The sequence below is a fragment of the Amphiprion ocellaris genome, chromosome 15 (genome assembly GCF_022539595.1).
Source record: "Amphiprion ocellaris isolate individual 3 ecotype Okinawa chromosome 15, ASM2253959v1, whole genome shotgun sequence".
Lineage (NCBI taxonomy): Eukaryota > Metazoa > Chordata > Actinopteri > Pomacentridae > Amphiprion > Amphiprion ocellaris.
In genome coordinates this window covers 108488-136054 of record NC_072780.1, presented here as the reverse complement: position 1 = coordinate 136054, position 27567 = coordinate 108488, and the positions used below count along the sequence as shown (strand labels likewise).

Here is a 27567-nt window from a genome sequence, read left to right as displayed (position 1 = left end):
TTTAAACTTGACAATTTATTTGCAACATAGGTCTGGAAAAGTGCTATATAAATAGTTAATTATTAATAGTGAGCTAGTGACTTCTCAAGTATAAATAAATAAAACAAACAAATCAATTACCTACTTAGGCGGTTTTAGTTAAAGGTGCATGCAATCATTGTCAGAGTGAGACGACTTCCTCTTAACTTTATCTGTGACGGGGCGCTGCCCAACCCTTCCTCTTGCTTTGCATCGATGCCTAAACGTCTCCTGCAGACAACAGGTTTATTTACAGCAGCCTCCAGAAGCTGGCAAACTATATACTGAACATATAAAATGAAACATATATACATGAATTAAAATGCCACTGCTCCACAGTTGTGTTACAATTAAAGCCGGAGCCCAAAAGATCAACTCATGAGTTATTTTATTACACTACATAGGACAGAGAAAATGATATGTATAAAAAAATAAGGAAAATAAAGCTAAAACAATCATACAAAAAAACAATGCTATCCCTCAGGTCCTCATGGAGTCCAGCATGGGAGAAGGTCTGACCCATTACTGTCCTATGTCAATGAGTTTGTTGGCACAACAGAAAAAGTATGTATGTATATATATATATATATATATATATATATATATATATATATATATATATATATATATATATAAAAATAATGTATGACTGGTATACGATGGCAGTGAAGACAGGAGGTCCTAATACACAAAGTTTATGTGTGAAGGTGAAAGTATATGATCTAATACAGTGAAATTACTGCATATATGGAATCCAAAGACCTCCTGTTCTCCCCCCAAACACCAACTCTTTAAAAAGCATTAAGGCCCGTGTCCTGCTCTACAGTGGAAATGATAAAGTGACAAATTGGCTGACAGTTTTTGGAAAAAGAAATGACATTTCAAGTAGAAAAAAACAGCACCGTACAGCACAAACTGAATGACAAACCCCTCTGTGGCATGTTTGCTAGTCTGCACATGTAAAACTGAAGAGGTTCATCCAAAGGCCTCACGGGTGTTTTAAGAGTTTCCTATCATGGTCATCCCACAGTCGGCTCCCGATTCTGGGCAGGCCTCCAGCCGAGCCAGCCTGCTCTGCTCCAGGGCGATGGCCTCAGCCGAGTGCTTGCACTTCTCTGATCCGCACTGACAGGTGAAATACTTGCTCTTAATGTCCCAAAACCGGTCCCCATAGTCGAATCTGGAAATAGAAACAAGGTGAGTCACAAGGAGGGCAAAATACACCAAATATTACAGAGATTAGAGGATCGAGACATTTAACCCTCCTGTTGTCTTCACTTATGGGCACCCAAAAAAATACTGTTTCCTAGTCTGAAAAAAAATCCAAAAAATCAGCAAAAAACTCCCCAAATTTCTGAAAATTTGCAAAACCTTCAGGAAGAAAATTTCAATAATTCCTTTAAAGTTTCCCTTAAAAATTTTATTTTAAAAAATCCCCCAAATTTGGAAAGAACATTCTTGTAAATATTTTCAAAAAATGAGTAAAAATCTTCCAAAAAAATCCTAAAAATATCGAAAGTGATTCCATATATATCAGTAAAACTTCTAATATTTTCTTTAACAACATTTTTAACTTTTCTTTTTTTCCATCAAAAAAAGTTCAAAGATTTCCTAAAAATATTGAAAATGTGGACATCAGAAGTTTCACTGTGAAAATATATTTTTTTCCACATTTTCAAACTTTAAAACGGGTCAATTTTTTTATTGATGGGCAGTTAATAGTTGGAAATAACACACCACCTCACAATCTTTAATTGCAATAGCACCGCCTGTTATTTTCTATCCCTGTTCGTCCTGTCCAGTCTTTGTTTCCCCCACACATCACTGAGGTGTAGCACTGCCCTCCCTGGCTCATCATAGGGAATTCTAATAAAGAATAACTGCTTAGCTTTCAGGGAGGGCTGGTGATGGTCACACACATGCAATAAATATTAAAATATTTGGCTGCAAGACTGAAATATGCATCAATCTCATACAATGTTGGCACCTCTTTTGTGGAGTTAAACAATGAGAACAAATGCAGACAAAAAAAAAAAAAACGGGTCAATTTTGACCTGCAGGATGACACGAGGGTTGAAATGAAAGAAAAGCACTCAGAGAGAGCAGTACTCCGCCAAGGCTGCTCATTCCCCCATATGGTATTGTCAGAAATGACCTTGTGCTGAGCACAGGTGTGGGTTCAGCATGTGTACATTATGTACAGATACCGAATCGCATGACCTAAATATGTAGCAGGCTGCGGGAATTGATGGGACTCAGAAACACCCCCACAATTTAATCAGTTGTTCTTTGGATAATCTCTGACAGATAAGTCCCAATAAGTCCTCAGTGGTGGATTTCTAGTAGGATCACAATCATGTGATCGTCAGCAGGCAGCTGATGTCGTGTTCACTTGTTGTCATGGTTACAGTGATGCCATGCCGCTATCTGGCAATGATACAGAAATCTTTAACAAATCTCCACATTTGTCCAAAATTATTAGAAATTTGTCCAGCACTTGCTCAAACGAATCCTCTTTTCCTGTTCACAATCTGTCCGAAATGAGTTAAACATCTAGGATGGCTTAGAAGGGTTCCAAAAATGAATAAAAACAATAAAAACCCATCCAAAATGACTCAAATTTGACATGATAAAATAAGTGTGCTCTCAAGTTCACTTGTTGTCATGGTTACAGTGACTATCTGGCAATGATACAGAAATCTTTAACAAATCCGTGGATCCAGACTGTAAGCCATATCACTGCCTAAATCTAATCACTTGGTCCTTGTGTCATTTCTGACCTTCCCTGAAAATGTCATCCAAATCCGTTAGTCTGTTTGTAAGTAATGTTGCTAACAGACGGATTTACGTACACCGATCGTTACATAACTCTGTCGCGTTCCTTGGCAGAGTAATGGAAGAAAAGCAGACTGGTGGATATAAAAACTAAAAGGTAATCAGCTCTAAACGTCTGCTCATCATCGTCTCACCCGAGCTCTTGTCCGCTGAGGATGTCTCTGGAGCTGAAGAAGGCAATCCGAGGGAACCTCAGGTCCTGGTGCAGCATGAACACACGGACCGGGATCAGGTTCGGGTCGCACAGGTGGTTGATGAAGCGACTGATGTTGCCGTAGTAACGGGCGTCGATGCAATACACCTCGCCATCCTGAACAGAAAACACAAGAAACTACTCAGATAAACTGCATATCATAAAGTGTCTTACAATTTAAAGACAACATGCAGCATTTTGTTTCATTTCAAGATAGATATAGATAGATAGATAGACTATAGAGTATAGACAGATAGATAGATAGATAGATAGATAGATAGACAGATAGATAGATAGATAGATAGATAGATACTTTATTAATCATGAGGGAAATTCAAGGATTGTAGTAAAAATTGACATGAACATTGATGTCCCTTTATAACTGGAACAATTTGGGAGACACAACTGCTAACTGTATCTAATTGAGTCTTTTTTAGTTTTAAAGATTTTTTTTGACATTGCACATTTCCCTTATGGGACTAATAAAGGATGTTCTATTTGATTCTATTCTACTCTATTTATTTGACAGAGATAATGGAGAGAAAAAAAGAGTTGTAATTGTTTCATTATTTTGAAACTTTTCAATAGCACATGTCACTACTAAGGTTTTCATCCTCAAAATCTGCTCTTTGAATGACTGAAAATGTTGAGAAATATTGAATCTGCATGTCAAATCAGACCACACAGTGATATCATCAAACTTTTATGAACCAAACTTGGGTCCATGGCACAGAATGAGTCCAGAAAAGACTTCTTGTTTTCATCTCAAAATGAGGTGTTTAGAAATGTCAAGACATTATCTGTCCAAAACACCACAACCGACCACCTGTCAATAACCTCCTAATAATTAATACTGCACCGTCAACAGAAAATAACACCTAAAAGTTCACTGTAAGCTAAACACTAGAAAACCTTTTCCAGCTCAGCAGTTTTCGATTTTAATGGTTATTTATTATCGGTAAAACAGGCAGAATTCCACATTCTCTCTCACACGTTTTTAAAAGCTTCACCTTGTTGTCCAGGTCAAACAGGTAGGAGTCGTCTTCTCTAACATCTGCTTCTGCATCCGAGATCAACTCCCCAACATATCTGCACAGAAACATGGAGGTACGGGTGTTTTTAACCGTTTAATTTCCACATAAAAACAGCCTGATGTCGTGGCAGCAGGTTTATCGTACTCGCAGATGAAGCTTCCCTGAGGAATGTCCTGCAGAGCTCGAACCCCCCAGCCCATCTTCTCCGTCCTGTAGAGCTGCAGACGAACTCTGAGGCAAAAAGAAGAAATAATGAAGGTTAAGCATGAAGTAGCCGATATCACTGGATGATAATAAAACTGAGCAGATACTCAAATGGATTAATAATCAGAATTCTGTCATTGTTGCCCTCAGTAAGGTTTATAAAGTTGGATTTTAATCTGCTGTCTACAGACTAAGATAAGAAGCTTTTTTTTCCCAAGACAAATATTTCAACAGGCGATTTTAAAGGTTTTAATTCCTGTTTGCCAGTGAGATGACAGCTGTCGCCTGTCATGGTTCACTACTAGGATATAGTTAGACTTACTTGATGCCGGCCTGAACCACCCGGTTTTTGCACGTTCGATAACAAGAACAGGCCATGTTGCATTCAAATATAAGCGGAGGTTCGATTTTATTGAACTCCTGTAGCAGCCGCTGGTCCTGGAAGCAGAAAAAAACAAAAAACAAATTACGATTAGTTTCACTTTTACAGTTTACAGTAAATTCTGGTCATTGGCTCTGCAGATCCCCACAGGTTTGATCTTCTGATTAGAAATATTATTTACCTTGTCATACCAGCAGCGGATGCTGAGCTGTCCACAGAGGCAGTTACTGGATGAGCAGTCGTCAGTGCAGCTACAGTGCTAAAGACAAAAAAAACAATGAAAAGAACGTCACGCATTTTTCAAAATAAAAGCTTGGTTGTGTTACAAGTGGTACTGCCAAACGATTACAATTTTAAAACAAATTAATCACAGGGTTGCTGTGGATTAATTTTGATTAATTGTGATTCAATCTAATTAATTTTCAATCTATATTAATTGCGTTTCATTTTTGCATGAGCACACAGACTCAATGAAAACATACATACATATATATATATATATATATATATATATATATACATAGTGCATGTACGGCAGCTTGGACAAATTGTCTGCTTGGACAAACTGCCTGAAATGCGTTGCCAGAGACGTTTCAGGGATTTTGAGTCATTCTGTGCTGCAAATGGGTTAACTGTGTTAAAAACTTTAATCAGATTAATCATGATGATGGATTAATCTGCGTTAACGCCCTAATTTTGACAGCCCTATTTACAAGTAAATGAAGCTGAAATGAAATCACCTGTAAATGTGTGATGTTACGGTCTATGTTCATCGCTGAAGTCTCACAGTTTTCTGACACATATTTGTAGTCTGAAGGACAACCCTCGTCATCCACCGCATTCACGCAGGGAATCGGTACATTCTCGTAGCCCTGCGCGATGTCGCTGGAACACAAAGCGTACAGTTAAATAAGGAACAAAACCAGCAGATTCTGAGAATTTCAAATCATTTAAAAGTGCTTGTTTAATCTAAAACTCCATGAATGGAATGACCTCAACGCCCCTGGTTGATTTTATCAAAAAGAAAAATGGTATTAGTAGTACAAGGTCAACCACCAGGGGGGACTGTGAAGTAAAATTCATAAAGTCCTCCTTTGCACAGAATGCCTTATCTATTAAAGACTGCACAAACTGGAATACTTTACCTACAGCGATCAGAGAAAGCTCCACTTTTGTCAGTTTTAGGAGACGGTATAAGACCTGGCTGATTAACATCAAACGAGTGAACATTGAGGAATTCAGGCACTTTAAAAACAGGCTATTTTACTATATGCATTTTATGACAGACTATGCCTAGAAAGCACGTTTCTAAAATAGTGCCACTTCAAGAAGGGTAGGTTTAACCCAGTCAGTATTAACTGTCATTGTCTTTGTTTTACTACACTGTTTTTCATACGTCTGTAATGCTGTATTTTTTCCTGTATGCATGGGACTATGGATGGAAATCAGCCTTGTGCTAAATCCGCCGTATTTACTGCAACCTTGTGTAAACTATTATGAGATTGTATGTCCCGTCAAAAAAAAAAAAAAAAAAAAAAGCTACCTGCAGATGATTCTTTCTGTACGAAGCATTCGATTGGTTATCCCCCTTCGCAGCTTCCTGTTGATCTGCAGCGACACCCACACCGGCGTGTCGGCTCGTGCTAAAGTGAGAGGAGTGTCGCCCTCCCTGTTCATGACGTCTATATCTGCACCTCTAGACAGGAACAACCTGATGAAGGAAAACAGCCCATCAAACAGCAACAGGATTCTATTAGACATGTTGGTTTTGTAGTGTTACTCTGGTATCTAGAGAGAAGTGATGATTTTGTCGCTTGGCGTTGACATGAACTCACGTAACACAGTCCAGGTAGCCCTCTCTGGCAGCGATGTGGAGCGGCGTGTCTCCGTGAACGTTAACCGAGGCCAGGGAACAGCCGGCGTTCAACACCAGCTCTGCTATGTCAACGTTACCAGCGTATGCCGCCCAGTGGAGACACACATTCAGCTCCTGATGGGAGAGACGGGACTGCTTAAAGTAATAACCTGAAATATTTTCATGCAACTACATCCATTTTGTTTCTGTTGCTTAGCTCGGAGAAAATTTAGACTCTACTCACTGACAATTTCTGATGCCATTTTATGACTGCATTATGCAACACCTAATTTTTCCAGTGTTTTCAGTGTGAAAAGATCCATAAAATATGAAAAGAGACCATTCCCACATTTCTTTTGTTTCTGTTTAGATCAGAAAGGCATCTCTGAACAAGTTGTTCAGGTTTTGGAAAAAAAAGGTTTTGGAAGTTTGGAAAAAAGTGAAAAACCAGACATGGTGAAATGAAATGTGCAGTATTTTACACATTCAGGGGACGAATGAGAATTAGACGCACTTGTTAAAAAAGTGGTTTTATAGCAGACCTTTAACATGTTTTCTTCATCTAAAATCCAGATGTCAAATTGGTTCACAAAGACCAATTAAACTTGAAACAGGAAAACCGCATTGAAACAACCAATTGTTGAACCAATTCAAAGGAACTGCAACTATTTTGATGATTGATTTGGTTGTCAAATGGTTTCTAAACTGCATGTATTGTCTGTTTGTTTCAGCCTATAATGGTGAACTGTGTTTTGGGCTGCTGACTGGACAAAACAAGGCATTTTAAGATGTCACATGGGTTCTGCAAAGTTGGAAAGCTGGAAATGCGCTGCATGTGGCATGCTGGTCCGGTTGCGGTGCATTTCCTGCTGTGATCCGGTGTGTTTACCTGGAGAGGGCTGCAGTTCATTTGCATAAAGTAGACTGACTTCTACTTCAGTGGTTCCCAACCTGTGTGGCTTGGAGCCCCTCCTATAAGCTGCACCCAGCCCCAGCGCCCCACCCACCACCACCACAACCACCACCACCACCACATAAGTACACTACAAAACATAAGAGGGAAGTTATTGAATTGTATTACTAATAGAAAATTTCCTAAAATTACAAAAAAATATTTTATATCAAACCAAGAGTTCAAGAGTTGTACTATGACGGGGAGGAGAGAGTTTATGGCTGCAGTAAATTTGTTGACACTACAATGCATAAGAGTTAAGTTATTGATTTTTAATTTTTTTTAAACTAAAAAATTCCTTACAATTATGAGAAAAAATATTTAATATTAAACCAAGAGTTGTAGTATGAGCAGCAGGAGTCAGTTGCTGGCTGCAGTAAATTTGTTGAATATTTGTGTCTCTTCGCTGTTTGCAGCGGTTTTGCGTTTTTCAGACACCGTTTCCGTCAGTAATTTTCTAACTGTAACACAAACTAATGAATCGGGATGAACTAGAGCCAACCTGAAGAAAGACCAAATAAATGTTTTTAAAATGTTTTATAAGTAGACTTGTGATGACACAGCGAGTCTGTTACTCTGATTTTATCCAGAATGTAAAAATCTATTTTATATAACATCACAGCCTCAGAGCAGACAAAGCGGACCCCAGGTTGAGAACCACTGTTCTACTTTATGCAAATTGGATGCAGGTGCGGAGATTCCATGCATCGTGAAACTGTCCTCAAACGTCAAAACTAGGCGTCGGTGACCTAAAACAAGGACAGATTCAGCTGCTGCACAGATTATTTCTCACTTCAAATGCTTTCAGAAATACTTTTCGCTGACGTGTTTTTGAAATAAAAGGGAAAGTTTAGCCGCTGTGTTTATCCGACTTGTCTGCAGGACTGTCCAGCTGAAAGCTCGGTCACGTGACCACGTAGCGGCCTGCTGTTGGTCAGTGCTGTCATGTGACCATGTTGTGGTTCGCTAGTGACCGCCCGCCGTCCTTGTGATTTTCAGATGTGGTGCGTTGCCGTGCGGGAAAATAGCATCTAGTGGACTTTTAGATCTGCACCGCTCGCCGCCATGTTGTTTGTGTATCAAGCGTGGGGGGAGGGGGGCGCACTCTGAACTACGGGAGCCCAGCGGGAAGGCGTTGGTGGTGGATGTTGATGAGAAAATCGATTTTCATTAAAACAAATCGACATTAAGTACAAACTCGAATTAATCGATAAAATCGATTTATCGCCCAGCCCTACTGCAGCAGTAGAGCAGTTACAGTTCTGGTGTTGTTTTCCCACTTAAATGGGAGTGAGAAGGTCATTACCACACAGATCTAGACCTCTGAGGACACAGTAACTCAGTGAAAATGAAATAGCAACTCAGAGACTGAATATATTTACACCTACAAAAGAAGTCCAGGTCTCTCAGTGCAGCTCTGTTCGCAGATATTAGCCGGTCTGCTTAAGCTCTGTCTACGTAATTTTTCACTTTTTAACTAGTTACCTTATCGTTGATGCTGACATCAGCTCCTCTGTTCAGCAGAGATTTAATCACATCGACATGCTTGTGCTCTGCAGCCCAGATGATTGGCGTCCAGCCACCGCTGTCCTGAAGAGAAACAACACAACAACTGGATTAGACTACACTGTCCAACTGTTCTTCTTCAGACAGATGCATGTGGTGCTGGATTGTTGAATTATGTAACTTCAGTATGAATAAATATAATTTTTGTTTGAAATATCCCAATCGTGCAACAAAATCATTCATTAGACAGTTGGACAAGAAAAATCTTTCCATTGAAGCCTGTGATTCTGCAAGCTGCACAGAAAATCACACTTAAAATGCCTAGAAAAAGTATTCAGCCCCTTGGGAAGTTTTCCTCTTTTATTTTGACAAGAATTTCCAACAAAAGACTCTTTCCTGTCCAAGTGGAAAATAATTTTTACTAAGTAATGTCAATTAATTAAAAATATTAAATGTGAACAAAGTGACTGCATCATAATCACATCCTTTAAATCAGTATTTAGTAGAGATAGAATATAGAGAGACGATAGATAGATAGATAGATAGATAGATAGATAGATAGATAGATAGATAGATAGATAGATAGATAGATAGATAGATAGATAGATAGATAGATAGATAGATAGATAGATAGATAGATAGAGAGATAGATAGAGAGATAGATAGATAGATAGATAGATAGATAGATAGATAGATAGATAGATAGATAGATAGATAGATAGACAGATAGAGTGTAACTTTCATCTAACAGGAAGAAACTGACATGTTTTCTTTACCTGTGCGTTCACATCAACCTGCCCCGTCTCCAGAAGCATGCCAACGATTTCCAGGTTTCCCAGCTTGGCTGCGTGGTGGAGGCCGGTGTATCCATCCTCCTCCTGACCAGCAACATCAACAACATCAAGTGAAATCAACCAAACCACATTAGATTATTGGAGGTTTTTCTGTAGAGATACTCACGATGTGATAGACGCAGGCTCCGTTCTGGATCAGGTAGCGAGCCACCTCTATGTGATTGTTGATGATGGCTTCCAGCAGAGGAGTCCTCATGTCTTTGTCCTGGGCGTCCACCTGAGCACCAGCCTGTCGGTGTGCAATCAGAGATGGTCTTTAAATCTAGAACAAGACGACGGCTCTGTGGGGAACCTCCTACTATCAACCAGCGGGCAGCAAGAATCACAAACATCCACATATGGAACGCGTGACTTTCAGTTTAACCTTCCTGTTGTCCTCATTTACGGGCACCAAAAAATATTGTTTCCTTGTCTGAAAAAAATCCAAAAATTTCTGAAAATTTGCACAAACTTCAAAAAGAAAATTCCAATAATTCCTTAAAAGTTTCCCTTAAAAATTTTATTTTAAAAAAATACCCCAAATTTGGAAAGAAAATTCTTGTAAACATTTTCCAAAAGTTTGTAAAAATCTTCCAAAAAAATCCTAAAAATATCTAAAGTGATTCCATATATATCAGTAAAACTTCTGATATGTTCTTAAGAAGCATTTTTAACATTTCTTTTTTTCCACCAAGAAATGTTGAAAGATTTCCCAAAAATGTTGAAAATGTGGACGTCAGAAGTTTCACTGTGAAAATATGTATATTTTTCCACATTTTCGAACTTTAAACCAGGTCAATTGGACCCGCAGGACGACAAGAGGGTTAAGGCTCAAAAAGGATAAACAGGATGCTCGCTGGGAAAAATGCGACAAGAGGTGATAAGCCGGTTTGTTTCTGATTTATGGTCTATAAAAACAACATTATTAACTTATAGATTCCAGTACTGAGCTCCGATCCTCTCAACTGTTGCTGTTCTTAATACACTTGTTAATGTATGTGTTTGTATCTTGTCTGTCTACTGTCTGTAAAAAAATGTTTAAATTTAAATGGATTAAGATTGTTCAATAATCCACATTGGAGAGCATAACTACTCCTCCTAATGCTACGTTTTTACTCAGATATGTCGATCAATGTTTAATTACGTTGGTGTTTATGTATTCTTTTCATATGTGCAAATATCTGTATATACTTTTGCAATTTTATTTATTTACATTACTACTATTTTCTCCTTTTACAGTTATTTTATGCTTCTCTTTCCTTACTCCTGGGGTGACACCAACAGCTGAACCCAAATTTCTTGTATGCTATGTAGATCTCTGAATGTTTTTCTTGTATTGTTTTCTTGTTGTTTTTAATATTTTAATTAGTTTTTGTTGCCTTTTTTCCTCACATGTCCAAAAAACATTAATTCATGCATTCATGCATTCATTCATTCATGCCTTCACTCACCAGGCTGTAAAAGCCTCACCTGCACCAGCATGTAGCAGACCTCCAGCAGACCTCTCTGAGCCGCAGCATGAAGAGCAGAGCGTCTATTCTGTGAGTCAGGCTGATATGTCGGATCTATTCCCTCCACTGCGACACACACACATTCAGACTTAATACAGAATTCAGATTTATACCAATCCATCTGCAAAAACCACGCAAATGAGCGAAATCAAACCCAAACAGTGACCGAACAATAAGCTCCATCATCACAACAACTCATTTTACAAACAGAACAAGATTGATTTTGGTTTAAATTTGCATTAAAGTCACTCACTGAGCATGAGCAGAACTCTCTGCACCTCTCCTTGCTTGGCAGCGGGGTAGAGCTGGCGAGGGTGGAACCTCAGCTTCTTCCTCCTGGTGAATCAAAAACAGTAATTACCAATTCGGTCTGAAGTGGCCTGAGATCCTGTTTTCCACAGAGAGCCGTTTAACTTCTCTTGGAGGAGCTTGAACAAACAAAGACGGAAATATTTTTGCTTGCAATTACTGCAACGTGTAATTTAGTTGTGGCTTCAGACTCATTTAGTTTAACAGATTTCTAAAGATGGTGGAGATGCTCTGAACGGATTTTTTTTTGTGAATTAGCTGCTGTGAACGGGATATTTTTAAATCTGAGCTGCCAGATGAGGGAAATCTTTACTTAGGAAGCAAATGAGACTCGAAAGCTGAAATTTCAACATTGCATAAAAGGTTTAGGAAATACTTTATTTATTGCATCTAGTTCACTTTTAATCAAATGTTCCTTCCCCATTTATATTTTAAAGACAATCCTCAAGATGTACACGTTTTCTATATCATCTTACAACTTGCTATTCTGTTTTTCCTGTCTTTCATTCTATTTTATTTAGTTTTAGAAATTAATTTTACTAGTTTGATCCTATCCTGATTTGCACATACAGTCACAAGAAGCTAAGAGATCTTGCTACAAAGAAAATCTGATGAATGCAGCTTTCTGCATCACCAAACCTTCAATAACTGATTCAAGCTGCCGTATGTATATTTCTAACCCAGCAGATTTGGTCATATTTCCAGAAGACTGATAATAAATCCATGAAAGAACAAAAATGCGGGATTATTTTCTGTGACAAAGACAAATGTGCTTCAATGATTCCATCACAGAAAATCGAGTGTTATAGGAATCAGCGGAAACTCACTCACTCACGTGGTCTTTACAAGTGGATGTAAACTTTTGTTCACGACTGTAATGTTGTTGCAGCATGTCTGGTAATAAATTGGATTTGATTCTGTCATTTCTTTTGTTGCTGAAAGTCTAAATCCAGGCTCTAACACATTCTCATTTGCACATTTCTGTATCACTCTTGAATATTCTTGTATATTTTGTTAATTTTGTTCTTTCTATATTATATTTTCCATATTCTTATCTTATTTATTCTATTTTATTTTATTTTATTTTACCTTCACTTTATACCTGACCCTAATATTCTGAATTGTCTTGTTGTTGAATATCCAGCTGCTGTAACAACAGAATTTCCCTCTGGGGATCAATAAAGTGTAACCTTTCTGTGTCCTGTGTGAGGATGGCTTTCTGCAGCGCCGCCCTGCTGGGACCAGGTGGAAGTGCACTGGGACTGATGGGTTTCCCGTTTGGCATGCAGAGCGACGGCCCCACGCTGTCCACTCCCTCCTCTGCTGGGGGAACGGCGGCGGCTGTCGCTGCTGTAGCTACCGGCTGAGGAGGCTGCTGCTGCTCCACGGTCAGCTTCACCAAACCGTGGCTACGCATCCGAGCGCTGAGGAGGGAAAAATACGCATAAATAAATCAATTTCAGACTTTAAATCAACCGATAATTCTCTACACCGCAAAAACTCAAAATCTTACCGAGTCCATTTGTCTTATTTTTAGTCAAAATGTCTCATCCCACTTGATTTAAGATAAATTCACTTAACAAGAGACATTTCAGCAGATGGAGGGACTTGTTTTAACCCTCCTGTTGTCCTCATTTACAGGCACCAAAAAATATTGTTTCCATGTCTGAAAAAAATGCAAAAATTCAGCAAAAAATTCCCCAAATTTCTGAAAATTTGAAAAACCTTCAGGAAGAAAATTCCAATAATTCCTTAAAAGTTTCCCTTCAAAGTTTTATTTTTAAAAAATCCCCCAAATTTGGCAAGAAAATTCTTGTAAATATTTTCAAAAAATGAGTAAAAATCTTCCAAAAAATCCTAAAAATATCTAAAGTGATTCCATATATATCAGTAAAACTTCTAATATTTTCTTTAAGAGCATTCACATAAAAATCAACCAAAATCCAGTAAAATTTGCTGGATTTTGGTAGAATTTTTTGTGAACGTTCTTAAGAAACATTTTTAACATTTTTTTCACCAAAAAATGTTCAAAGATTTCCCAAAATTGTTGAAAATGTGACATCAGTAGTTTCACTGTGAAAATTTTTTTTTCTCCACATTTTCAAACTTTAAAACGGGTAAATTTTGACCCGCAGGACGACATTAGGGTTAAGACACTGCATCTTAAATATCTTAAGTCAAACAATCTTGAAATTATCTTGTTTTGAGTTGTATTATACAAGAAAACTCAAAATATGTTTAATACGTCTCAAATTAGGAGGTTACATGAAAGTAAAAATCTATTTTTGAGTGACAAATTTCTATTTATTAGCATATCTGGCTTATTTTAAGACACCTAAGCTTGACAATCCTGGTAAAATATAGCTTAAAATAAGTTTTCCCAGCTAATTTTAAGATCTCAATATTCTAAATATCGTATCTTATTTCCAGAAATCTTACCAACCATTTTCACTTGTTCTACTGGCAAATTTTTTCACTTATTTCAAGGTAAAAGTTCCTTGAAATAAGTTTTTTTTTCTTGTTTTGAGAGGAACATTTTTTCCAGTGTGAAATATCATCTAAGTTTACCTCACAGGTCTCTCGGGCATCTTCCCGTCCTTCATGCCCCCGGTGGAGGCAGTGAAGGAGGGCGCCATGGGGACAGACGGCGGCAGAGACGGGGTGGTGGTGGAGGAGGCCGACATGGTGACCACGGTGGTTGCAGATGCCGTGGCTGAGCTGAAGGAGGCGATGGTGACCTCCTGGGCCTCAGAGGCGTCTTCGCCGCAGTGAGGGCAGAAAAGCAGACCGCCGCCGTTCGCTCTGCTGCGACCACCGCCCAAAACGGTCACACAACCCCGGTGGAAACGGTGAGCGATGCGTTGGTCCGGACAGCACTCAAGAAACGTGCCCTGAAAGAGGAAGATGAAGTGAGAAACAGGACATTAAAGAGGAGAAAGAAGCCTCCGACGTAGGCAGGTAGAAGAATAAAGTACAACATCAACCAAGAGAAAGAAGAAGGTAGGAGAAAATTACCACTAAAGAAACGCTGCAAAAACTCAAAATCTTACCAAGTCTATCTGTCTTATTTTTAGTCAGAATGTCTCATCCCACTTGATTTAAGATAAATTCACTTAACAAGAGACATTTCAGCCGATGGAGGGACTTGTTTTAAGACAATGCATCTTAAATATCTTGTTAAGTCAATCAATCTTGAAATTATCTTGTTTTGAGTTGAATTTTACAAGAAAACTCAAAATAATTTTAACCCTCGTGTCGTCCTGCAGATCAAAATTGACCCATTTTAAAGTTTGAAAATGAGGGGAAAAAAATATTTTCACAGTGAAACTTCTGATGTCCACATTTTCAACATTTTTGGGAAATCTTTGAACATTTTTTAGTAGAAAAAAAGAAATGTTAAAAATGTTCCTTAAGAACATTCACATAAAAATCAACCAAAATCCAGCACATTTTGCTGGATTTTGGTTGATTTTTTTTTGAATGTTCTTAAATAAAACATTAGAAGTTTTACTGATATATATGTAATCACTTTAGATATTTTTAGGATTTTTTTGGAAGATTTTTACTCATTTTTTTGGAAAATATTTACAAGAATTTTCTTGCCAAATTTGGGGGATTTTTTTTTATAATAAAACTTATAAGGAATCATTGGAATTTTCTTCATGAAGTTTTTGCAAATTTTCTGAAATTTGGTGGATTTTTTTGCAGATTTTTTTCAGACAAGGAAACAATATTTTTGGTGCCCGTAAATGAAGACAGTCGAAGGGTTAATACATCTCAAATTAGGAGGTTACATGAAAGCAAAAATCTATTTTTGAGTGAATTTTTTATTTATTTTATTTTTTTTAGTATGTCTGGCTTATTTTAAGACACCTAGGCTTGACAATCCTGGTAAAATAGAGCTTAAAATAAGTTTTCCAAGCTAATTTTAAGATCTCAGTATTCTAAATATCATATCTTATTTCAAGAAATCTTACCAAGCCATTTTTCACTTCCACTATTGGCAGATTTTTTTCACTTATTTCAAGGTAAAAGCTCCTTGCTATAAGTTTTTTTTCTTGTTTTGAGAGGAGCATTTTTTTCCAGTGAATAATAGGTCTCATTTCTGTTGTAAAGGCCGTAATCATGGAGGAAAAATGACGGGGAACCTCAATAAACAGACATTAAGTGACAGCAGGTGGTTTAAACATTTACCGCTATGCAGAAGTATCCACAACCAGGACAGCAGTGGTGTTTGACCATGTGTGATCGATGGACGTCACAGAGAATCATGAGGGGAACCCGACTGGACGGACGCATGGTTTCACCTTTAGGGGTCCGGTTGGTGCAAGCCCGAAGCTGGAGAGAAAAATAAATACAGAGTTCACCAAATTAAGAACTGTTTAAGATGTTTAATCTCACAAGCAGTGATATTTAACACTGTTTTAAACAAGTTGCAGCCAAAAAATGTGGAAGAACCAAAAAGAAAAACAATTTTTCTTTCTTTTTATTTCTTAGTAATATGTGACCCAGTGTTTTCAGTGTTTAAAGATCCATAAAATATGAAAAAAGACCATTCCCATGTTTCTTTCCTTTCTGTATAGATCAGAAAGGCGTCTCTGAATGAGTTGTTCAGGTTTTCAGCCTCCTCCTCTGAACTCTGTCTGCTTAGCCGGATTTAAAGCTACAAACACTGAAAAGTTTGGATAAAAAGCCAAAAACCAGACATGGTGAAATTAAATGTGCAGTATTTTAAGCTGAAACCTGAAACACACATTCAGGGGACAAATGAGAACTAGATTCACTTGTTGAAAAAGTGGTTTTATATCAGATCTTTAACATGTTTTCTTCATCTAAAATCCAGACAACAACCAATTGTTTAACCAAACCAAAGAAACTGCAACTATTTTGCTGATTTATTTTGTTGTAAAATGGTTTCTAAACTGCATGTATTGTCTGTTTGTTTCAGCCTATTATTGAACTGTTTTGGGGTGTTGATTGGACAAAATGAGGCACGTCACATGGGTTCTGAAAAGTTGAAATACTACAGAGCAAATACGATTGGTAGATGAACTGATAATGAAAATAATCACTCATTAAAACTGAATGAAAACGAATACAAGATTCCTGCAGAGTTCATCAAATTAAAGACTGTTTAAGATGTTTTATCTCACAAATGGTGATATTTAATATTTTTTTAACAAGTTGCAGCCAAAAATGTCAAAAAAAAACAATAAGGAAAACAATAATTTTTTTTAAAGTACATTAATTTAATGACTCTTTGTCTACATATCACAGCTGTACAGAACAGTATATATCTTAGCAATATGTGACCTGGGATCAGAGAAGTGGCAGAAAATTGATGGATAGATTAAAATAATAGGTTATCTTTTGATAAATTGACACTTGGCCATTACAAGTTCATGGACTCGCTTGTTACGTAACAGAACTGCTGCACCTCCTGCATGCTCCATTCAGTGTCACACAAAAATATTCAAAACTACTGCTGCTGCCGACAGAAGAAACATGTAAGTTGTCATGTAAGTTGTCAAGTTGTTGTTCTTTGAGGCCACTGCTGAACCAGGCCATATTTAATTGCGGCTGCTTGAAAATGTCGGCTTTAAAGGCAAGAATGACACATTTCTGGGTGTGTTCCAGGACCCAAACTATGTAGGATGCCTGAAATATTTCCTAGTATGTCAAAAACGTGAACCAGAAATACAAGAATTTCCTCCTACATTCAGTTGCATTTTGCAGAACGTGAGCCAACATGCCTCAGTCCTCAGTACAGTTACTTCACAGTGTCTGTTGAACTATAAACAAGCTTCAGGTTCCACATTCAGCTCAATTTGATCTCCAGTGATCCGGACCAGTAAAATCACAGCATAATAACCTACAAATAACCAAAATTCCTAATTTTCCAAGTTGTTTGAGTGCAAAAAAGTTCACATTGAATGAACTATCTTCTCACAAAACCTGATGAAAAACCTGAAATGTCTGAATAAGTTAAATTTCAACAACATTCAGCCTCAGTTTATCATTTCCACATTACAACTTCCAGATCACAGAGTGTCTACAAAGGAACACAACATTTAGTCACAGCTATCTGGAACTGAACGATGTAGCATTTTACTTTATGATCAAAACGACAAAAGTCAGACAAAAAGAAGTCAAAGAACAACAAAAACATGACAAAATATTGCAAAAATGAGACAAAATAATGAAAACAAGACACAAAAAGAGACAAAAAATTAGACAAAAAAGCTACAAAGCGACAAAAAAATGGACAAACGACACAAGCGAGAGAAAATTTACACAAAACAACACAAACAACAAACAAAACAATGAATAAAGCGAAACACAAAATTACAAAACCGAGAAACAAAACGACAAAAGCGTGAAACAAATGACAAAAGTTGGACAAAAAAACAAGACAAAATATCATAAAAAAGAGACACAAAATGACAAAAAAATTGACAAATGTCACGAAACAAAACAAAAAGAGACAAAAAATTAGACAAAAAAGTTACAAGGCGACAAAAAAATGGACAAACGACAAAAGACAAAAAAATGACAAAAGCGAGAAACAAAACGTCAAAAAAATAGACAAACAACACAAGCGAGAAAAAAAATGCAAAATGACACAAACAATACACAAAACAATGATAAAGCGAAACTCAAAATGGCAAAAAGAGACAAAAAACACAAGCGAGACAAAAAGGAAACACAAAATGACAAAAACAAGAAACAAAACGACAAAAGTGTGAGACAAATGACAAAAGTTGGATAAAAAAACAAGACAAAAAATTATAAAAATGAGACACAAAATGACAAAAACGAGATACAAAATGACAAAAAAGAGACAAAAAACACAAGCGAGACAAAAAGGAAAGACAAAACAACAAAAAAAGAAACAAAACGACAAAAGCATGAGACAAATGACAAAAGTTGGACAAAAAACAAAAACAAGACAACATATAAAAATGAGACACAAAATGACAAAAATGAGACAAAATGACAATAAATGAGACAAACGACACAAAACAAATAAAAGACACAAAAAAATTGATAAAAAAGTTAGAAAGCGACACAAAAAAGGGACAAACGAGAAAAAATGGCAAAAGCAAGAAAAAAACAACAAAAAAGTAGACAAACGACACAAGTGAGACACAAAACAAAATGACAAACGAGAAACAAAACAACAAAAACATGAAACAAACGACAAAAGTCAGACAAAAAAACAAAAAAAACAAGACAAAATATTACAAAAATGAGACACAAAATAACAAAAGAACAATGAACAATCTAGTATTTTACTTTCTGATCCAAAGAACTTGTCATGGTCAAGAAATTATTTTAAATTTATAGTTTTACTAATTTACAATCTGCAGTTCATGTCTTCTCTGTAATTTTTACACTTTGAGGACCGGATTGGACCCTCTGGAGGACCGCTTTTGGCCTGCAGGCCACATGTTGGACACCCCTGCTATAGACTGCAACAAATATATGAGCAAGTCGGTCAAAGTTTAAGGAGCAATATTATGATGAAGTACTCTGTCCTGACAGAATTTCCAGCTGATCCAACAGTGTGTTTGTTTGCTTTTGTTAAATGTCTGTTGCCTCGACTCGTCTCTCCTCACATCTCTGCTTTGAATCCTCTGTTCTCAAGTGGTAAAACATGAGGAGAGGATGTTCTAATTGACATTGCCTTCATATTTCCTCTGTGAGTTGACAACACGGTGCCATCAGTATCTCATCAAAGTACATCAGAGTCACCCTTGATCCTGAAGCTCTGACTGTGATCAGTTATTCTATTAACCCCACAGAGATAACACTTCATCCCACACTGATCTAAACACCCATCAGAATTACAAATGATGAAGTCAGACCAACCTCTCCGTTGATGCTCTCCGTGGCCATGCACTGGCGGCTGGTTCTCTGGCTGCTGCTGTCCACCCGAGGAGCCTCCATCCTGCAGCTGCACAGAGGAAGCTCCTCCAGACGCTCAGTGTCTCCGGCATCGCTGCCTTCTGCACAGGGACGGTTCATTAGTCATTAAACTAGTTTATCAACATTTAACATTACAGGAGACAAAGAAAAGACTTTATCCACCTGAAGGCCGACAACCCTGAATGTGTTTTATTCATATTACAGCTGAAATGATCAACTGATGACTTAAATGAAAGAATATCAATCTGCAGTTTGCTCTGATTGCAATTAAACACTTAAGTAATTTTTTCATTTAAAATGGCAAACATCCCTGTTGTATTTTTCTGCAATTTCTGATTATAAATTCAATTGAACTTTGGTGTTCTGGAACAATGAAGAAGGCAAAAATTAGAAAATTAATTTTTCCACTTTTGTCTGGCATCTTTTAGAACAACCAGGTAATGAATTTGGAAAATAATGAGAAAATCTAATTCATACCAATTCTGCAGAAAAGGTGTGAATCAAGATATTAATCATGTGGTTTGTTATCATTCCTATCACTAAAACTGCAATTATTGATTAGCAATTAAATTAATCACCGGTTTTTCTACTAATCATCTTCAAATCAGTTAAACGTCCTAATACAATTAGCTCACTGTTACTTACAAAAAAGAAAAAAAAACACAAATTTTCACATTTGAGAAACTGAAGTTGGTCAGTTTGGGGATTTCTGAATTGAAATGATAAATTCATCATCAAAACTAATTATTTCTGTTGGCCAATTAATGGTTCCACCGCTTTAAATCAACAGTTTCTACTAAAAGTAATCCACAGATTACAGCGACACTTGGCAACCATCTTCAACCCACCATGAGGAGAAAGTGTCAGACTGTCAGCAGCAGCGATGTCCAAAGCACCCAAAGGAACCTCCGTGTATTCTGCAGGCTGTCCTGTTGGACACAAACCACAACACAAAGTCAGAAAAATGAGCTGGAAAACAGTGATTCCATACAACACCAATAGAAGCAATTCACTCGTTTCATACTGCTTTTTATGGTTTACAACACTAAAGTCATTTAATAAGGTCTGTTTTCACTGATCAACAGAAAAAAATACTTCAGGATGGAAGTATGTATATCTAGGTCACTCACTGGGGTGAAAACAAATCAGAAGTGCAAGAAATTCAACATTGTCGTACTCGTAAACCTGTTAAGTTGTGAAGCAGCATACTGAATGTCAGAACATGCAGGAGGAAAAGATTTCTTTGTTGAAGCTTCAATCGTGCAAAGCATCTCCAGGCGAGGATGTCTGAAAGCTGTCAACCAGCCCAACAGGGACGGCAGCCCCTGGAGAAACACCTGGTTTAGTGAAGCAAACATCTTGACACTGTCTTGAATAAAGCTTCACAGTTAGTCCTTAAACCAAACTTCACTTTACCTGCTTTTACATTCACACAGGGTGATTTAATATGACTGCAGTGTTACCAGTTTCTGTGCAATATTCTAGAAAGCATTTATTCTGGTCATGTTTGCAACAGGCCTTATACTTAACAGTCTGTATTCTGTAAAATGTCACCTAAACACTGGACACTGAAATGGTGGACACCTGTAATTACCTGGGTGTTCACCTCAACAATAAACTGGACTGGACACACAATACAGAGGTCCTGTACAAGAAGGACCAAAGTCGTCTCCACCTGTTGAGGAGACTGAGGTCCTTTGGAGTGTGCAGGACTCTGCTCAGGACATTCTATGACTCTGTGGTAGTGTCTGCTGTCTTCTATGCAGTGGTCTGCTGGGGAGCAGGGAGCACTGAAAGGGACAGAAAGAGACTAAACAGAAGGTCAGGAGGAGGTTCTGTCCTGGACTGTTCCCTGGACTCCATAGAGGAGGTGGGTGAGAGGAGGATGTTGGCAAAGCTCACATCCATCATGGACAATCCCTCTCACCCACTGCATGACACTGTGGGGTCTTTAAGCAGCTCCTTCAGCAGCAGACTGAGACATCCACCCTGCAAGAAAGAGCGCTATCACAGGTCCTTCATTCCATCTGCTGTAAGACTTTACAACATCAGCATCACTGGCTGATTTTAACATAAACTGGACTATATCATATCATGAGCATCATCTCAAACCACGACAAGAAAAGTACTCAGAGTGCAGTTCTCCACCAAGGCTGCTCAGTCGCATGATTTCCGACGAATAAGTCTCAATAAGTCCTCAGCGGTAGATTTGTAGTAGGATCACAATCATGTAGCGATCACTTGTTGTCATGGTTACAGTGAGGCCGTGCCGCTATCTCACAATGATACAGAAATCTTTAACAAATCTGTGGATCCAGACTATAAGCCACATCACTGCCAAAATCTTGTGTCATTTCTGACCTTCCCTGAACATTTCATCCAAATCCGTTGGTCTGTTTTTGAGTAATGTTGCTAACAGATGGACAGACAGACAAACGTATGCAGATTGTCACGTAACTCCACCGCGTTCCTTGGCGGAGCTATAAAATTTGTACTAATTTGTAATCTTGCACTTTTACATTTATTCTACAAGCCACTTGTTATTGCTGTTCTCTACAGTGTGGTAATATTGTATTTATTCATTTTTCATCCTTGTACATATTATTGTTATTATACATATATTTATTGCTGATGTAGAGATGTAAATTTTCCCTGGCATGGGGAGCAATAAAGGATTATCTTATCTTATTTGTGCTTTTGTACTCACCAAATGCCAGGTGTGATTGCCACACGATATTTAACTTAAATTTGTATGCAGTTGTAAAAGCAGTTAGAAGTAGACTGAGTTTGTTGACGGAGGGCAGTTTGACAGACCGACATGTGGTTTTGTTTTCACCACAATGACGCCGTTTCCCGGACCTCCAGTGCATGAGTATTTACTTCCTTCAAATCAGTATTTAGCAGAGATAACTTTGCAGTAATTACAGCTTAGCACATCTGGACGCTGCATTTTATCCCCGGCCTTCTTTATAAGACTGCATCAGTTCAGGATGACCAATTTCTACAAATTCTCAGCTCTCAAACTCTGAATCTTCCTCAAACCTTCTGCTTGTGTTCTCCATCAGACCACCTTTCTTACACGTTTTTAACGGCAGGATGCTTTTGGCAGATCTACAGTCACCACTTTGGAAATACTCTAGTATCCGTCCTCTGATTGCTTCTCTTTAACAATCTAATTGTGGATATGTTTGAGTTTTTTTGTCTTTTGTCTTTTAGTAAACAAATCCACACTACATCTAACCAGATTCAGTGTCGTGAACCATCAGCGGACAAGTGTGGTTTCAAAAAAACCCAATGGAAAATCACTGACCTCCCACCGTTTCCACCACATCTGCTGCGTTTCTCTCTTTGTCCTGATCCGACGGCGGCCATGAAGACTCCTCGCTCTCGTTTCGACTGTGGACGGCTCTCTGCATTTCTGACTCCAAACTCTGCAGGAAGAAGACCAAATTATATATACATGCATCTAAAAATGTGCAGAAACAAGGGATTTTTGAGGTGATTAAAGATCTGTTCTGGAGTTTTCAACCTCTCCTTAGGGAGAAAAGTTTTACAAGGATGCACATGCACCACATTAAACACATTCCTGCCACATTATTCTGCATTTCGTAGCAATAACGCAGCAACAAAACCAACAAAGTGCAATACACTTTCTTCATTTTTCAGGCCTTAAAAACTAACTTAAATGTTGACACAACTTTTTTTTCTAAAAGAGCAACTTTAAACGCAGAATTGTACATCGTTTGTTCATCATCCAAGTAGGTAAATATGAGCCAGTTAGAGCTTTTTGACCATTACTTTGAGCTACAGAAGGTTGCTTAAATGAACCATTATGAATTTAAATATTTTTGACTTCTCTCTTGTCCTGACACAGTTTATCGGCTGGCTATGTAAGTCTCATAAGATTAGTTCCTGTTATGACCACTGAGTGCCAACAGGTGGACACAATAAAGGAAAATGCAGGATGATGATGACTCCACAGCTCTTCTGAACTACACTGCTAGCTATTATTGATGTTCTAAATGAAAAATGAAGGATGAAACCACAATCAAAAACAACACAGACATGCCTTTCAGTTTGAAAATGGAAAGAAACATTATCACAAATAGACTGAAAATGGCCACAAAAAGGCACAAAATGACCACAAAACAGACTGAAAAGTAACCACAGAGAAACAAAATGAGCAGGTCATGTGATCTGGAATAAACACACTTCCTGGAGAGGTGTTCTTGTAATGGGGAACTTAGTGGAAAGTGATTTAATTTGTTATTTTCCATAAAAAATTTGACATATTGCCAAAAAAGAAATATCTGTCATGAATATCTCAACTTGGGCTGCACAGTGGCGTAGTGGTTAGCACTTTCGCCTTGTAGCAAGAAGGTCCCTGGTTCGCGTCCCGGCTTTCCCGGGATCTTTCTGCATGGAGTTTGAATGTTCTCCCTGTGCATGCGTGGGTTCTCTCCGGGTACTCCGGCTTCCTCCCACAGTCCAAAAATATGCTGAGGTTAATTGATTATTCTAAATTGCCCGTAGGTGTGAATGTGAGAGTGCTTGTTTGTCTTTGTATGTAGCCCTGCGACAGACTGGCGACCTGTCTAGGGTGTCCCCTGCCTTCACCTGAGTCAGCTGGGATAGGCTCCAGCACCCCCCCCGCGACCCTAGTGAGGATTAAGCGGTGTATAGATAATGGATGGATGGAATATCTCAACTTAATAAAAAGAACACAATCCAAACTATTTCTGAATCAGCTCATTTTATTATTGTTTAGCTCATTAGAAGGTGGTTGTTATTAAATCAGGATGGTTATTTAGTTGAGATTTTAGCGATATCCAGTCATTTTTTATTTATAACTATGGAATTTGTAAAGACATGATCATAATCAACATGAAAAACATTAGTTTATTTACTGTAAATGTATGCAAGATAAATCCCATGGACTTCAAAAGTCCCTCAATTATATATTGACCCATCTGCTTTTTTTTAAGGTCTGAAATGATTTTTGATAACAGAAAAAGATCTAATCAACTCACTTATAACTTTTTAGCAACATATTTTCATGTTTAATCCAGTCATAGACAGTCAAAATGCATCAGAGTCTAAGTGGAGAAACTATTTGACTGAAATCAGCTGCATCAGTGGGACTCCAAACACCGACTGGACAAACTGTGCTCTAGAAAAGAAACATTCTGTATCTGAACACTAAGAGCCGATACCAAATCCTCTGGTGGAACGTTAATGCGCGGCCTTGGCAGCAACAACACACAACAATCTCTCCAGCGGTTAACGTCTCCATGACAACGCCGTCAATGACAAAAACACGTCTGTCTAGGGAAGAGATCCGGCTGCACTGTTTGTTCACTACCTATTTAAATATCAACAGACAATTAATGACAGAAGACATGACACTACATAACGTACTGTAGTTAGAAAAGAGGAGGAATGGGAAGGTCGGGGTGGAGAAGTTGTTAGTTCTGGATTACAGTTCTGGAAGTCCTGAAGTAACGGATGAAACAACAGCTGCTAACAGACTAGTTGGGTGAAGTGTTACCAGATGAACTGTGGTTATAACTGGAAATAAATAAATGATAAGGCCAATAAGATAAGTAGAATCACTCACATGATCTGACATGTTAAGTGACCCCTCTAAGTCTTTAGCTCTCTGCCTTCCTTCTCCTCCACCAGTTTCAAACTTTAAAAACAAAGAAATTTAACAGAAACAGAACAGAATGATCTCAACAAACACATGTCGTACCAATGTGTTCAACAGCATCCCATCACTTTTAAGGCACAAAGAGCAAATCAAAGCATCGCACCTTGTCTGAATCTCGCGTGGATGGACTAGAAAAGGGAATTTTCTCGTCTGCTTCCCCCACAAAGCTGTTGCTCTTCAGTGACGAGGTTTTGGCAACAGGCTCCGCCTTTTTATGGAACAATTTTCCATCCTGAGTTTTAAAAGAAACCAAAAAAGAAAAGTGACAAGATTAACAAGAGACCACAATAAGAGCTGAAACTTTACTGTAAATTAAATCCCTGCAGGAGGATTATCTCACCACATTCTGAGCGTTGTCTGGAACGTTTTCGGACTTCTCAGGTGTGCCGTCTGATAGGTGGCCCAGTTTCTTCCTTTTTGCAGCTTTTGGAGACATGACAGAGCAGAAAAAACACGACAGAATTAAATTAACCCTTGTGTCGTCCTGCGGGTCAAAAATGACCCATTTTAAAGTTTAAAAATGTGGGGAAAAAAAACATTTTCACAGTGAAACTTCTGATGTCCACATTTTCAACATTTTTGGCAAATCTTTGAACATTTTTTGGTGGAAAAAAAGAAATGTTAAAAAAGTTTCTTAAGACCATTCACATAAAAATCAACCAAAATCTAGTGAATTTCACTGGATTTTGGTTGATTTTTATATGAATGTTCTTAAAGAAAATATTAGAAGTTTTACTGATATATATGGAATCACTTTAGATATTTTTAGGATTTTTTGGAAGATTTTTACTCATTTTTTAAAAAATATTTACAAGAATTTTCTTGCCAAATTTGGGGGATTTTTTAAAAATAAAACTTTTAAGGGAAACTTTTAAGGAATTATTGGAATTTTCTTCCAGAAGGTTTTGCAAATTTTCTGAAATTTTGGGGAATTTTTTTTGCTGAATTTTTGGATTTTTTTCAGACAAAGAAACAAGATTTTTTTGGTGCCCATAAATGAAGACAACAGGAGGGTTAAACAAAACATACTTACTCAGTTCGACTAATTCACACAAGCAAACATTTGTGAGTTTCCTACAAACCTGTTTCAGAGTCAGAGGACAGGAAGGTGGAGGATCCTGAAGCAATAGGAGCCTCAACGTGACTCATCTGTGGAATAAGATGTAAATAAGTCAAGAAAACCAAAAGATAATGACCAAATGCAGGCATAAAAATCAAAACACGGGTACAGATTTGATTTAACTCCTCCCTAACCTGTGCCGGCGGCGGCCTGCTCATGGTCTTGCGGGCTCGGTGAATTTTGGGCGTCGCTGGGGAAACAGACGGAGAAAAAGAAGAAGCCGTAGCAGAGGAGGAAGAGGAGGATGAAGGTGCAGGAGGCAGGACAGATTTACTGCTGCCGGGCCCAGAGACGCTCATCTTTGCGCGGCCAGGAGACAACGTTGAAGACGTGGAAGGAGAGGAAGACAACGCAGAGGAGGACGCTGATGAGAGCGACTTCGCTGAGTGTCCTGTGAACAGAGAGATAAAAGGAATTACAGAGAAAGGAAAAATGGAAGCAAATGAAAGAACTTACTGGGATTTAGTACTAATTTAGTGAAAAGAAATGTCCAATTTCTTACAAAAAACATGGCTATCTAAGCAAACTCTCATTTGCACATTCTGTAACACTTGTATATTTTGCTACTTTTTTTCTGTCTATATTATATTTTCTGCATTCTAATCTTATTTTATTTCATCTTATGTGATTTTCAGGTTAAACCTGGCCCTAATATTCTGTGTTGTCTTGTTGTTTTTCCCCTTGTTGAATATCCAGCTGCTCTAACAACAGAATTTCCCTTGGTGGATTAATAAATTCCATCCAAGTCCTTTTAAAATAAAGCAACCTTTGAAGAAAATACTGAAAAATAACCAACAAAATGCCACTGATTTGAGTAATCCTTTTACTACTTGTCTTGTTATCCACGTGTCACCTTACCACTCAGTCACGATCTCATTTCTAATTGTTCTAAATTAAACTAAATGATTTAAGTGACATATTACCTTACTAAACCTTTAAGTATCTTCTAGCTAAGACTCCGATTTTCCAATAATCATTCATATTTTATTAGGGATGTCTAATATTGGCTTTTTTGCCAATAACCCATATGCCGATATTGTCCAACTCTCAATTTTTGATTCCGATATCAACTGATACCGATATATGTGGGCTATTTAACTAACGTTAGGTAACATCACATATCTCCTGTGGTGGAATTAACACTTCCAAATTTTATTGTGATGGCCCATTGGATAC

The 27567-nt window shown here is 37.8% G+C and overlaps 1 protein-coding gene across 3 annotated transcripts in view; it reads right to left on the bottom strand.

Annotated features, from left to right (window-relative positions):
* Positions 1 to 389: 389 nt before the first annotated feature.
* The window catches only part of ehmt2 (euchromatic histone-lysine N-methyltransferase 2), a 30628-nt gene continuing 3450 nt past the window's right edge, over positions 390 to 27567 (bottom strand). The window contains exons 4-28 of one of the 3 annotated variants that reach the window (XM_023271252.3): positions 26526 to 26782; positions 26354 to 26420; positions 25612 to 25694; positions 25375 to 25503; positions 25179 to 25250; positions 22872 to 22992; positions 20410 to 20490; positions 19505 to 19641; positions 15827 to 15970; positions 14201 to 14523; positions 12823 to 13056; positions 11577 to 11659; positions 11283 to 11389; positions 9940 to 10062; positions 9756 to 9857; positions 8959 to 9063; positions 6502 to 6674; positions 6210 to 6377; positions 5407 to 5551; positions 4848 to 4925; positions 4607 to 4722; positions 4225 to 4311; positions 4057 to 4135; positions 2988 to 3163; positions 390 to 1198 (exon numbers count right to left, since the gene is read on the bottom strand). In XM_023271252.3, coding sequence (XP_023127020.1) covers positions 1018 to 1198; positions 2988 to 3163; positions 4057 to 4135; positions 4225 to 4311; positions 4607 to 4722; positions 4848 to 4925; positions 5407 to 5551; positions 6210 to 6377; positions 6502 to 6674; positions 8959 to 9063; positions 9756 to 9857; positions 9940 to 10062; positions 11283 to 11389; positions 11577 to 11659; positions 12823 to 13056; positions 14201 to 14523; positions 15827 to 15970; positions 19505 to 19641; positions 20410 to 20490; positions 22872 to 22992; positions 25179 to 25250; positions 25375 to 25503; positions 25612 to 25694; positions 26354 to 26420; positions 26526 to 26782 — 3371 coding nt within the window. In that variant the 3' untranslated portion in view covers positions 390 to 1017. The remainder of the gene's footprint in view (positions 1199 to 2987; positions 3164 to 4056; positions 4136 to 4224; positions 4312 to 4606; positions 4723 to 4847; positions 4926 to 5406; positions 5552 to 6209; positions 6378 to 6501; positions 6675 to 8958; positions 9064 to 9755; positions 9858 to 9939; positions 10063 to 11282; positions 11390 to 11576; positions 11660 to 12822; positions 13057 to 14200; positions 14524 to 15826; positions 15971 to 19504; positions 19642 to 20409; positions 20491 to 22871; positions 22993 to 25178; positions 25251 to 25374; positions 25504 to 25611; positions 25695 to 26353; positions 26421 to 26525; positions 26783 to 27567) is intronic. The other 2 variants (XM_023271253.3, XM_023271254.3) reach the window with 2 other exon arrangements.